General features: G+C 37.7%; 1 protein-coding gene across 2 annotated transcripts in view; it reads left to right on the top strand.

Annotated features, from left to right (window-relative positions):
* Positions 1–13983, top strand: part of col14a1a (collagen, type XIV, alpha 1a) — a 70513-nt gene that overhangs the window by 35127 nt on the left and 21403 nt on the right. For both annotated transcript variants that reach the window (XM_088387038.1, XM_088387037.1), the window contains 7 exons: positions 2080–2196; positions 2790–2936; positions 3998–4072; positions 5013–5152; positions 7742–7865; positions 13468–13611; positions 13753–13917. In XM_088387038.1, coding sequence (XP_088243164.1) covers positions 2080–2196; positions 2790–2936; positions 3998–4072; positions 5013–5152; positions 7742–7865; positions 13468–13611; positions 13753–13917 — 912 coding nt within the window. The remainder of the gene's footprint in view (positions 1–2079; positions 2197–2789; positions 2937–3997; positions 4073–5012; positions 5153–7741; positions 7866–13467; positions 13612–13752; positions 13918–13983) is intronic.

The following is a 13983-nucleotide window of genomic DNA, read 5'->3' as shown; positions in this document are numbered from 1 at the left end:
GAACATTTGTTCATTCATTCTCGGAAGCGCCTTTATTCGAGAACAATTTTTTAATGAATAGATTATTTCAGCAGATGTCCAAGGCTAAAACCTCAGATTTTAGAGGGAGGTGCTTTTATGAAGTTAACAATTTCATTTCCTTGACGATTCAGCTTTTTTGTATTACTTGAAACTACTTTTTCGACGGCGTGACACCTGCCATTAAAAAAATCATGAGGTGTGTCTGAAAAGTTACAGGACTGCTTTCAGAGTATAAATCCAAGCTAAAAAAAGAGGTAAGGAGAAAAAAAATCACACTGAGCCACATTGTGTGAGTAGTGATCGAGGTTGCTTCAGCATAGCCAGGAACTGTCAGATGCTCAGGCACGTTGAAGGACAAAACTCGTAGTTTGAAACATATCCAATCGAGGAACGTTTCTGTCACACCTCATGTACTGCATCCATTGCAAAGAAGCAAAAGTGATACAAATTATACTTGACATGATTTAAAGTTGATGCTTGTGGTGATTCACGATAGCATCCTTCTAATGGTGCCAAACACGCTTGCTTGCACCAATAACTCACACATATGAGCAAGTGGGAAAATAATGATTGGTGCCTTGGGTGCCGATGGAGGGAATGAAATTGCTTCCTCATAATTAAGTTTGATGTTATTTGCTTTGAGATGCCTCTGCATACTGTAAAAAGTGGTTTTACAGCAGTCTCTTCAAAGTACTTGCAACATGTCCTCAATATGTTTTGCTCCTAAGCAAAAGCCACTCAGATCTCCTCTTTGCCACTTTTTGCCTTCTTTCCTTTGCCTTTCCATCACCTTTTGCTTTAGCCGTGCCCTAGATTTCATTTCTCTAGCCGTCTTTATATTCAGATATGAATCCCCATAGCGCTAGAGGGATTTTGTTTAGTTTTTATTTTACATAATTGATCTCTAAGGTAAAAAAAAAAAAGGTCTTGTTTGACTCTGAGAAGACTGAGTAATTAATTGTAAAAGTTTACGAAGAGGAATCTTGACTTGAGTTTATACACAAGACCACGTACATGGCAAAATTATGACACTTTATTATTGCTTAAATCAAGTGCATAAAATGCATGTCTTTTTTAGCATATTGCTAAAATGAATCATGTTTCTTATAAGCCCAAGTAGCTTTTTAAAAAATATATAAAAAGGAGCACCTGCCATAAGCGCACTGCACTAAATATCAATTAGGTGCGAGTGAAGCCAAGTTTATTTCCTACTGTCAGCAAATTTGGTTAACAAGGGGGAAGTTGCGGCAGGAAATAAAAGTGAGGCAGGAAGTAGCTCCTTGGAGATTGGCTTGCTTACCGTGCTATTTAAGTTGTTTATGATGTTTTGCATCATGCTGCATCCTGGCTCATTTAGAATAAAATTTGTTACTAGTAACTATAACTGAATTTACTGGTGCTACTATACATTGCCACCAGTGTCTCCAACCAGATTTCTACTACACTACACTCATGTTATTATTAATAATAATAATAATAATAATAATAATACATTTTATTTATAAGGCGCCTTTTAAGGCACTCAAGGTCGGCGTACAAACAAAATAGCATACACAATTAAATGAAAGAGTACAAAAGCAAAGAAACATCTGCAGAAAATCAAAGCAAAAATGTTAAAAATTGACCATTTTAAAATTAAAACACAGATATGTTGCTGTTCAGCCTGTAATTATAATATTTAACCCATAGACCAACTTTTTGAGCTCGCTGTAGTGTTACTTCCTGTGTCTTTGTCTGTAACACTTGATTGTCACTCTCTCACATTGATCGCAGCATGAAGGTGACTGTGATAAAATTTCACTTGTAAATGTGAACCAAGTCCCACCTCAAATTAAAGTCTTAATGGTTTGCAGATTAAATACTAATTTCTCATCATAATAATTTCTTTTTTTTTTTTGGGGGGGGGGGTGGGGGTCATTGGGTCAAAACTCACCTGTAACAAATTAAACAAAAACTAATCTCATATTGTAAATTATTATGATCTGTAATTGCACAATGTACATGACACATCGATTATAATCAATATTGTGTTTGTCATGTTTTCTTCATCCTCTGCAGTGTTCCTGGGTGTGTCTGATTTGACAGTCTACCAGGTGCGGCACAACAGCATGTGTGTGCAATGGCAGCCTCATCTGCACGCCACTTATTACAGAATCTCCATCCAGTCCACACTCAGTAAGTAGAATAGGATTCACTGCTTATACAAATATTAAAGCAAGTGTTAAATTATGTACCCTTCATTACTTTTAAACAGTTTTAACATGTTTTCAGATCATAGTCTTGCTCCAGTTTTATTGCCAATCTAAATTCACCTTGAGCATCTGTAAATAAGAGAAACTGTCACTGTATGGCCTTTCCAAAGTCTGGAGAAAATTGAGAATAGATGAGGAAACAAATCAATACTGTGGTGCCATTTATTTACTCTGTTTGTTTTTGTCACCTATTGAAAGTTGTATTTGTTCAAATGTCAAATGCGGCAGCAAGATATTTGATTATAACAGTCAATAATGACTTTGACAAAACATGCATCTTATCAAGGAAATTCACTTTAAAATAAAATGTTAGCCTTCGGATGAATGCGGTTGTTTTTTATTGGTTTGGGAGAACTTCTGTACTTCATTTAATGTTTTATGACTGGGAAAAAAAGTGTGAGCTTTCAATTTTCAAACCGAAAGAAAACGCTTAATAAGATTTCATGGGACTGAGGGGATTTTTTTTTTTTCTTCATCCTCATGGACATTTTGTTGACGTTTGTTGTTTTACTGCAGACAGTCAGCGGCAAGAAGTGAGCCTAGGAGGCGGGGCTTCTCGACAGTGCTTCTACGACCTTTTTCCAAGCAGCCAATATGAGATCACCATTCACGCGCTGATGCCGGAAATGGAAGGACCTCCCATCTCCGTCACTGACATGACACGTATGTTATACAAATTATTGCTGAATGTTGAAAGATAAAACCTGGCAAGTTCACTTCTCAGTGTTTCTCAATATTTCAAAAACTTTTCCATTAAAATTTTGCATTGATTCCAAATCTGCAAAAACAAAGACTTCCATTGAAATATGTATAAAACCATCAAGGGAAATATTCTGTGCCTATCGCATGTTCATTTTCATTTTTTATCACTTTCACTTTCCCTTTATTACAGCTTTAAGTTTCTCCACTAGTCCCATTTCGAATTAGTGAGACATAGCCGCCTCTCTGCAGCAATCTCGTCGACCTTCATATCTTTTTTGTAATACCAGAATCTCAGTAAGGATTCTGGCTCTGTTGCAGTCCATTGGCCAGGTGATGAGCTCAGTTGAATCACACAACTCCAGGGACCCCGGGGGCTCTGCTCACTGTCAGAGTTTTAAGACAGATAAGACTCACCCCAAAACACACAGATTCCCCTCCTGCTGTTTTTCCACCCAGTTGTGGGTGGGGATTAGTTACAACTTCGAAAACTGTGGTGGATTAAAATTTGACGTTCAGTTTTTGTCACTCAGGGACTTATTAGTACTTTGAAATTTCTATGAAATGTAAAGTGCATTAGATATAATCGACTTGTTTATTTGCCATTGTGATTGTGCCCAATTGTGTCCAGTGTAATTTATTTACATTTTAATTTAAAAAAAAAATTCACCACATCTGCTCCTTCCTGCCAACTAATCATTTTGGAACAGACACATCCTCAAGCCTGGGGTTGTTGTTTTTTATCCCTCTGAAAAACAGCCTGTGGTCAGGTACACACTAGATTGATGAAAATACTTTTTCTGGCCTTAGGTTGTGTGCGAACAGATGGTAGATCTAGACACATTTTTGTCTTTTTTACTCTGACTATAAATGGAAAGAGACAAAAAGACAATTGGCTTGCTTGTAAATACACATATGCCCCAAAAAAGGTCAACAAAACACCGCTATTGGTGCTAAAAAGAGCATTAGGAAACTTCGGATTCACAGACAGGATGCCATTACCAATTTGTCCCGTGTGTCTCTAGTGCCAGCGCCCACTCAGGCTCCAACTGAACCCCCTGCCACGGAGCCCCCTCCCACAATCCCACCTGCCAAAGAAGGTAAGCAAAGACTTTACATGATGTCACGCTATTGTTGCACTAACACTTTTTTTTTTGACATGGGCAAGTCAGCCACATCAATTCATGTTATCAAAGTGCAGTGAGAAGTAAATTGTTACAAAATGGTTTAAAAAAATGCCACTTATCGCTGGTCCCATCAAATTAATTTCTGCAGTATAGAAAAGCACCCCTGAAATCAGACAAGATTGGAAGGTGAGGAAGAAAGGCAGACAGTTTCACACAATACAAGCATCACCCGCATGCCAAATGTTCCCACGATGCGATGTTGCTGTCTGATAAGCTCACCTAACAGCCTGACCCGTGACACAAACTCCACAGACATGATCCGGCAAGCCCGCTGAGCCCTCTGTTGTAATTCAAGTCTACATTTCTGACCTTTGATGCCTTAAGTCTGGACAAAACCACAGAAGACAAATAGCCAAAAATACTAAGCCTACATAACTGAGTGATTGTAGTGGAAATAAAATTTAAAAAAAAGTCAGGAGAGAAGGACAACGGAATATGAAAATGACAAAAATAATGTGAGAAAAGAGAAAAAATCTGGAAAAATCACTTTTCGTGGGGGCAGGCTACAAAAACATCACAGGTCAAGCATGTAAAAATTCAGCACCTGACCTTTTATCTTGACATTTCTGACAAGCATACTTGCAATGAAATGGCATTTCCTTCCTTCAAAACACAGAATTGTTTTTTTGGGTAGGGGGTTATGTTTTATTATTGCTCCGGAAAAATTGGAGTTTAACTTGAACATTGAGAAAAATCTTTCCCTTATCATTTATTCATTATAACTCTAACCCTACAAACTAAAATTTCTTGCATATTTTTTCTCTTTTCAGTTACTTGTTTGTGTTATGTTTCAGTCTCCCAATCTGTTTGCCCATAACATGTATGCATCTGCCTCATGTGCTTATCTGTGAAGTATGCAAGGAAGCCAAGGCGGACCTGGCATTCCTGGTTGATGGCTCCTGGTCAATTGGAGACGACAACTTCATGAAAATCACAAATTTCTTGTATAATGCCATTGGATCACTGGATCAAATTGGGCCCGATGGTACCCAGGTGAGTTACGTTAACATGCTGTCACCGACACCATGTCACAAAATGCATTAGAGGACTCCTCATTTTTGTTCCAGAGCTTGTTACTTTGGGAAGTGCATAAATTTCAAGTCAAACTATTGTGTGTAGGGTTAGGTCTTATGTCTGATCTGTGAAATCTGAACACAGTAAACATTTAAGATTATGCAAAGTACGTTTTTACATATTGACAAATGACTCTTGGATAGATTTATGCTGTGCTCTCTAAGAAGTCGGTGTATGCGGTATATGTTAAGCAAGGCCAAATTTAAAAATGGGAAAAAAAAGTCAAACATGAATGATATATTTTAATTAAAAAAAAAAATAAATGACTATCATTTTTTTTCTCATATAATCCATATTACATTTGGTTATATAGTAATTATTTAATATAAAATAAAATATTTATTTGATTATTTACAACAAGTCAATCAAGCAATAATTTGATACAATAAATAAAAACCAAAAGCTACAATTTTGATAAAGCAATATCAGGAGAGAACATCTAAACAAAAGCAACAAATATTGCAGAACTCTCGATAATGTAAATACTCGTTTCAAGGAATGGGGTGGGCCAGGATGTTGCCCCGAGCCGTACTTTGCAGGCTCACTGATTTTCAATCATGAGACTCTGCTGCCAAAAGTACGTGTCAAGGTTTACAAAACCTGCAGCAGTATTGTTTCTCTGCCTCGTGCACGACGCGTCTGACAGTCAACTTACAGTAAATAGAAGTGCACTCATTTTCCCGGGAGCTTCAAATCCTGAGCTGAATAAAAGCTCGATGCTTCTTAATAATAAATGAGATGGTTTACTGTAGTTCTTGGTTCACCTTTTATACTCACATTTACACATATGTTCCCTCTCTGTTGAAAGCTATCTCATGCCATTGAACTGCACACACTGCCTACATTTGTTTACAATACACAGTGCATTCAAAAAAAATCCACCCAATGTATATGAAATCAAATTTATATTGAGTGCATATTTTCTGAAAAAATAATCCAACAAATCTCCCATTCACAAACCAGCACCACAACAGTAACTATATATTTATTTCTAAACAGGGTTGCTATCTCGGGTTTTCTGTTGTGAAATTAGCATAACAACAGTCCATAAATTCACGAAATTGCAAGAGCGAGGGAAGCTTACAATGACTGAACACTGCACCCCAAGGGAGTCTGTTTGTGTTGTTTTGGAAGAAAAAAAAAACGTTTAAGCATCTCTGTTTATTTGCTTTGTTTTGTCCCTGAGAACTTCTGGCTAGTTCATTCCAAATGCATTACTCTTTAGAACAAATATCAAGTGGTTCCAGCCCCAGCGCCTTGAGGCAATAGGACTACTGGAAAACACAATTATCTTGATCCTTAGCATAAAAACTACCAGGAGGAATACTTAGAATCATGTTGCCAGAGCGAATGCTACAATCTCTTCAGCCTCAAAGCGTTTCTCTTATATCAGGTTCATCAATAATGCCAGGTTGTTGTAGACCACCCCCCCCCCCTCCACAATATGTCACCAGCGGTCAGCTGCTTCATTTGTCACGTTGTAGAGGTGCTCGAGAAACCTTTTTCTTTCATTTGTGCAGTACAGTATGTGCTATTAAGCACTTTGCTACCCTCAGCATGCCCTGTAACCTCGTGGCGGTGGGCTACCGACAGCAAAACACTGGCTGTAATGCGAAAAAGTTGGCAGTGATCTAAAGTGAAAGTTGGCTGCTTAATGTTGACTGTCTTGAGCCAACAAAAGCAATGTTACAAGTCTGGACGTAATCACAGTCCCCATCTTGGGTAAGCTATTTTAGATTTTGTAAATGAGCCTGATTTTGGGAGTGTGGAAATATTTCAATTAATGTTCTAAATATTTTCTTGACCACCAGCTTAATTCACATCTTTAATAGAACTCATTAGCTTGCTGGGTCAGTTTTAAATGCTCGGAAGAAAATCAAATGTTCTCACTTGTTGGCTCAGCATTGGTACACTTAAATAAATGAAGCTCCTCTGGGGGATAGTGAGAGAAATATTTTTAAAGACAAATCACATACTCTTGGTTTTATACGAGCACATGCCATATCAGCAACTTGGACAAAATTGTCCTCTTAGTCAAATGTGTTGACAAAAAAAAGTTTTTTCTATTAAAATGCTGGTGTCGCAGGGCAGGGCTGGTGGGCAGATCCACGGGATGGTTGACCCCCCCCCCCCCCCCCCCCCCAACCCTTGGCCACCACTGCATCACGCTGCATCATTACAAAACACAGCTACGAAGCCCTTGAGGTTGCCAATATTTTTGCATTGAGTTATCATAAACAGGAAATGCCTGATACCTACCAAACATAGATTAAGACTGCCAAAGATTTTTTATTTTTTGCTGCCAAGCACAAGCAATGACTACGGTGCCCCTATATAGTCACACTACAGTTAGTGCAACTAATGGAATCATCCTGGGAACTGCGAACCCACTCAACACCACCTATAACCATTTTTGTTAGTCACCATTTTTAACACCAAATGGAAGGTTTTATGATTTTGCTTTGCGTATCTGGTGCTCTTTCTACATCAATAAATTTCTTTGTCCAGGTGGCCATTTGTCAGTTCAGTGATGATGCTCGTACAGAGGTCCAGTTGAGTTCCCATGGTAACAAAGAAGCACTGCTGGAAGCGATTCAGAGGATCAGATACAAAGGAGGCAACACAAAGACGGGTCAGTACATCTTACAGCAACCTTGGTGTTGATTCACAGAGGGAAATTTCAGTAAGCCGAAAGATGTTTTGTTTTGGCGCATCAGTCCGCATTGCAGACACAAGGTCCACTGGCAGCCGTTCTGGAGCTTTGATGGGTGCCACAGGATGCCCAGCAGCAGATGGACTTTCCTCTTGAGTAACATTAGGCGAAATAGTCATTTCCAGAGGCAACAACTAACTGTCGCTCTCAACTTTTAAGCTAATGTTACTTTCCTTGGAGGAAGAGGGGGGGAGAAATTTCCAATTAAAATCCATCTCAAAAGGACATCTGCTGCTGTACGATAATCAAAACACCACAAGAGCATTAATGGGCCTTTTAACAGATTGTGATCGCAACTAGTTATAATTCTCCAATAAACTATTGTCCTCCTGTTATACACCGTCAATTTTCAGACAATCGTAAAAATGTGAGTAGGAATCACAATTCCTTTTTGCATTTTTTTTTTTAATTAAAATGCTACCATACCATACCCAGGAGACATACTCTGAGGGTTTGAATACTTAACAAGTAGCATGGCTTCTGAATCTGTTGTAATATTCATGTCAGAGTGTCCAGCTGTGCTCATGAGCACAAGGTGAATGTCGGCAACGTTGATGCGATAATGAGACTTTACAGCGAATGCCGCTTGTTGAGAGCATTTTAAGTCTGGGTGTGGATCAGCGTCTTTTCAGAGAAACGGTGTCCTTGTGCTTTTGTCTGCTTCAGGGAGGATCTCCTCATCATTTCTATACTCTTGTGCCTTTTATCTCCACCAGATCCCAAAGGCCCCTTTTTTTTCCTCCCCTCTTGGGGACCCTACTGTTTGCTTCTCCCTGCCCCCACATCTGTTTCCGCTTTTATTCGCACCACCTTTCATATTTGCAGCACTGTGTTTTGAAAAATTATAGCCAGGTTTCCATTAATCACTACAATTTAGTACCATTTTGTTATTTCTATTGTCAAGTGTACTAAAATACCTTAACCTACTATGTGAGATAATATCAAATAAATTGAATAGAAGGGTGCTTCTAAAACTTTTCACATTAAGTTCCACCTTGAAAACACATGGCTTTCCAAGGCCAACTTTAATGTAGTTCTGTTGTTGGTGCGAGTCATGGGAGCGGTATTAAAGAATAGGTGTCAAACTCAAGGCCCGGGGGCTAGATATGGCCCGCCAAGTAATTTAATGTGGCCCGCAAAGACAAATTTTGCATCAACTTTGTGTCATTACTAAGATTACAAATTGTCTTTATCTTTATCCAGTGTCTAGTGAGAAAAAGAAAAGTATTTACACGCTATAACGTGTCAGCCAAGGAGGACGGGCCTCTCAGGTTGAAAGTGGAATGACTTATTGTTTTGCAAAACAGAGTGCCAAGTTTTGAATTTGATAAAAAATCTGAACCAGGTTCCTATAATGTTTGCATTTATTTATTTATTTATTTATTTATGTATTATTTTTTAGATTAATTTAACAATTTGAATGACCATACACCCTATTAAAAAAACTTCCATTGTAATATTTTCACTAAACTTAATTTGTCATTTAGTTAATGAAATAGTGCCTACGTGAATGTATATTAGAATATAGTTTCAAGAGTTACTGAACAAATCAAAACTGAGATTCAACAAAAACAAAAAAATTGACAATATTTTGTTATTTGAAACGGTTCAAACAGAGAAAATATAAGACAAGTAAAAAAAAATATTATTCTTGTTCTGAGTCTTTCCGGTGGTGTGTTTGTTTTGGCAGAGACCCAAATGCTTCTGGCAAAATATCCACAGAGGTAATGACCAGGGTTGGCATCGCTGATTATTCAACCTTGATTGGTTATATTAAAGCACACGCGGGAACATCCTGGCAACTTCAGCACGTAAACAATTTAATAACTGCACCTTGTTTACTTTTGGGATGTGCGTGTTAAGTAGTCTGCATCTAATCTTCATAAAAGAATTTGTGTGTGACAGACACACAAACATGGATGTCAGTGCTCTACTCGAATAATTCCTCCTTACATGAAGTAAAGGAAAAATGGCCCATATAAATGTTAATAAATGTCTTACAGCATGTACAGTGTTCTTTGTAATGTATTTATGCATTAGTCTAGCGACAAGACCATTCTTCTTCAACCCATAGAAATCAAGTCATGCTTCTTTTATATGATTTATTGTATTTTTTAAGAATGTAAATCTGAGATATCGCAAAGGAAGTAGAACCATATATAATTAGTATTCTTCAAATATGAGTTCTTTCTTGGTCCATGTACATTCCACCAATAAAAAGTGCCAACTATGTCTATTCTTGCTTAGAAACTGGCAAACAAACAAACAAAAATCATAAGCTCCTTGGAAGAGGTAAAAATATCCTTCTGAACGAGAGAATAAAGGCTTGAGAGGCAACGAGGCTTTGCGGGCTAAAACAGGAAGAGATTATTTCAAGTATTTTTGTTTTTTTTTTTAACTTTTACATCTTCACTGATTGTGAGACAACTGCTTTCATAAAAGGAGCCCAACGTACGCTGACAGGGTTGACTAAATACGCACAAAGTACTGGTTAATTGAGCTACCAAACCACAATTCCATGTCATATTTCAAAACATTTTTCCTGATTGACTAAAATATTCTCTCCCTTTTTTTCTTTTTCAATCTTGCCCAATACCATGGTTCCATCTCTGAGTTCCTGGGCCCTCTGCTATGCTCAGAGTCTCACTTCATGCCTGGCTTGCTTCTGCAATTCCACTCTCGCCCCGTGTGATCCCTGGACAGTTTAGAAACATGTATTACTGGCAGCTATATGACAACGCTACTCTTTATAGGCCAACCGCGCTATCATTTGTCATTTTTGACACATCTTTGAAAAAAAGAATGTCTGTGTGGATTCCCTCGGACATCCAGGTCATGGTAATCCGTAAAGGTTTAATCGAGGCTTCTTGGTTGTTGAGGGTGTTTTGCCCTTTATCCCCTATTTATGTCTCTAGTTGGGTGTTATTGTTGATGTTTTGCTGCTGTTGTTTTTTCAACCGCCTGATGACTTACAAGCCTTGGGGAAGAGATGTCAAGACTTGTACCCTGACGACAACTCTCTTTTGGGATTAGGCCTTTCTAGTGTGACAATGATGCCTTTTTTCCACACCTCTCACAAGCCACAAAATTTTATCATTGTTATTTTTGAGATGCAAATGAACTGCTGATCCTGCACCCGAAGAGGTAAAGGAAGTGTCAATCTTGATTTTCATTTGCGTTTCATCAGAGTCACTTTGTGATAGCAGGTGTGTGTATTGACTTGTTTAAATGTGGTTGGTTATTATTGCAAGTTATTCGAGGGTGTGCACACACCACTCATCTTAATATATTTTTTTACATGTTCCCTTTAACGATTCCAATTAGTTATTCAATCAAGTTGTGCGGGTTATAGTTCACATTAAAAGTAAAGGTTATGAAATAAATTTTTAATACCTTAACAAGAAAAGTTTCAACACGTATCTTTGTCACTTAAACACCTTTCTGATTCAAGGTGTTCTCATTTTGCGCTTCCCTAACACCCAACGACAAAATGACAGCCTGATAGCTTTTAATTAGTCTCAAGGCTCTTGCTTATATCAAACAGGTGAGTGCATGTGATGGGAATGCCGCGAAAAAAGCAAAATCTGCTAGGAAATATTATCTTGAAGGAGTCTTTCCGCTCCACATTCACACGCCTGTCAAGTTGACTTTGGAGGTGGCGATGTATGTGAATGTGGCTGTCTTCCATCCTCTGGCATGTTCTTATGAGAAACATTTAGCAGCTAGAATTGCCTTCATAAATGAAGCAACATACTAAGTGCCTGCGCAAACTTTGTTTGACTCAAACCCTTAATTTCACTCTTAAATGCATATATGCTATATTAATTTATTTTGCAATTCAAAGATTCTATTTTCCATAGTCTCATAACTTAACCTTGAGCCTTATATTATATACAGTATAGGCTACACCACAAACTGATGAATAACTAGTTTTGAAATCAGAGCCTAGGAAAAACGGTTCAAATATTTTAAATAGATGAATGCTAATAAAAATTGCTCGCAATTTTTTAATTTTTTGAAACTGAAGACAAGTCGATGCACAATTTTTCTTCGCGGGCCACATACAATGATATGATGGGCCGTATCTGGCCCCTGGGCCTTGAGTTTGACACCCATGCTGAAACGTAACTCAGTTATGTACAGTAGCTTTACTTAAATGTGTGACTACATTCATGTGAAGATAACACATACTTTTTTTGGTATCATTATAATAACTGCAATTCAATAATGTCTGTTAATAATTATGTGAGGTGAAGAAATGGTGAAATAATAACTATAATATCCTTCACTTAATTGTTTCGTCTGTCAAGCAATCTATTATCCTTTCTTTCATCGTATTTAATTTAAAAATGTATTATCTGTGCCTTTCTTTGCAGATTAGCTCATGTGATTTAGGTTTGTAGGGGGAAAAAAAGAGTTTCTATTAAGACCCAAATTGGTGGGCATGTCTGTCACTCACAGCTTTTGGAGTCCGAAAAAAAAAAAAAAGAACTGTTGATGTAAGATTGACTCCATTCTAGCCCTGCCACTATTAAAGATGGAGACAAGCCCGAGAAAACAGAAGAAGGATGAGAAAATAAAACGTTAATTGACAGGAGCACTTCTGAAGATAGATGACAGAGATTGTCCATGCCATTATAAAAAGGTCAAGTGCAGCGTCACAAACTATAAATACTAATCAGAATGGCTAAGTGAGAAGTTCCAACATGTTGTGTGGTGATAATGAACTGATCAATCACGGCTTTAAAGGACAACTTAATGATCTGCTTGTCTTGCCATTAATGATACTAGAGTGTGACAATAAACGGCAATAAACATGAAGCCTTCTGCCTTACCGTGATATGTATATGGTTCCTTTCAAAGGTTAGTGAGGACAAGAATTGTTCAGTAACAAAAACAATATCAAATATTTATAGGCTCAAATCCCACATGATTGAGAAAATGCCTTTAAGCCTCATCTCATGAATAAAGTTTTTATGTTTTGTCTTATGGGAGGATCTTAAAACTATCTAAGATGCCCACATGCATTTTATTGACTGATTAAATCCATGAAAGTTTCCTGTGAATCAACGTTTAAAAGTTGGTCAACTTTCAACCTTTGTGAGATTTTTGTCTTCTGGTCAGTCTTATCTGTAAACATTAGGAGCTCATTTAAATTCACTTATTCTAAATGCTAATGGACAGGCTGCCCTTAGCTTGGCTGCCTCCAGAGTTTTGTCGATCTCTCATTGACATGCATAGGTTTTGGCCTTCAAACTATATTTTATTTGGGCTGACAGAATAAAGAATGCAAGTTTTTTTTTGTTTTTTTTTGTTTTTTTACATGTCAGTTAAAATGGTTGGGAGATTCAAGCACAAAATAAAACTTTTTAGTACATTATAGAACTGCTATAAATTCAAATATGCTGTGTATTTTATTAACAGTTATTAAAAACTGCTGACACAAGTAAAATAGTTGAAGATAGTTAAATGTTTGTTATTGTTGTGATTACTCTTAATTAAAATTGCTTTCCTTTATCAGGGCGAGCCATTAAACATGTGAAGGAGTCCATTTTCACCTCTGATGCTGGAGCCAGGAGGGGCGTACCCAAAGTCCTGGTTGTCCTCACTGATGGCCGTTCACAAGATGATGTCAATAAAGTGTCCAAGGAAATGCAGATAGATGGTTTGTAGTCTGTTCCACAAACAAAAAGTAAACTAGGTTGGATTGTTTGCATGCATTATTGAGATTTAATTATGACTTCTATAAAAAAAAAAAACTTCAACCGGGTTTGATTTATTGATCTGATCCCACCCCCCCATCCAGGATACATCATTTTTGCAATCGGCTTTGCCGACGCAGATTACGGCGAACTGGTCAACATTGCCAGCAAGCCAAGCGACAGACACGTCTTCTTCGTGGATGACTTGGATGCTGTGAAGAAAATCGAAGAACAGCTCATTACTTTTGTCTGCGAGGCAGCCACTGCCAGTGAGCAACCACACTTTGAAAATAACAGTTGGAAGTAGAAGGATCTAACTAACTCGCTCATTTTGT

This window comes from Syngnathus floridae, chromosome 10 (genome assembly GCF_059516105.1).
Source record: "Syngnathus floridae isolate MCC-2025c chromosome 10, RoL_Sflo_1.0, whole genome shotgun sequence".
NCBI classification, from domain to species: Eukaryota; Metazoa; Chordata; class Actinopteri; order Syngnathiformes; family Syngnathidae; genus Syngnathus; species Syngnathus floridae.
Note: the sequence above shows the minus strand (reverse complement) of the source record. Positions and strands in the feature narration are given on the sequence as shown.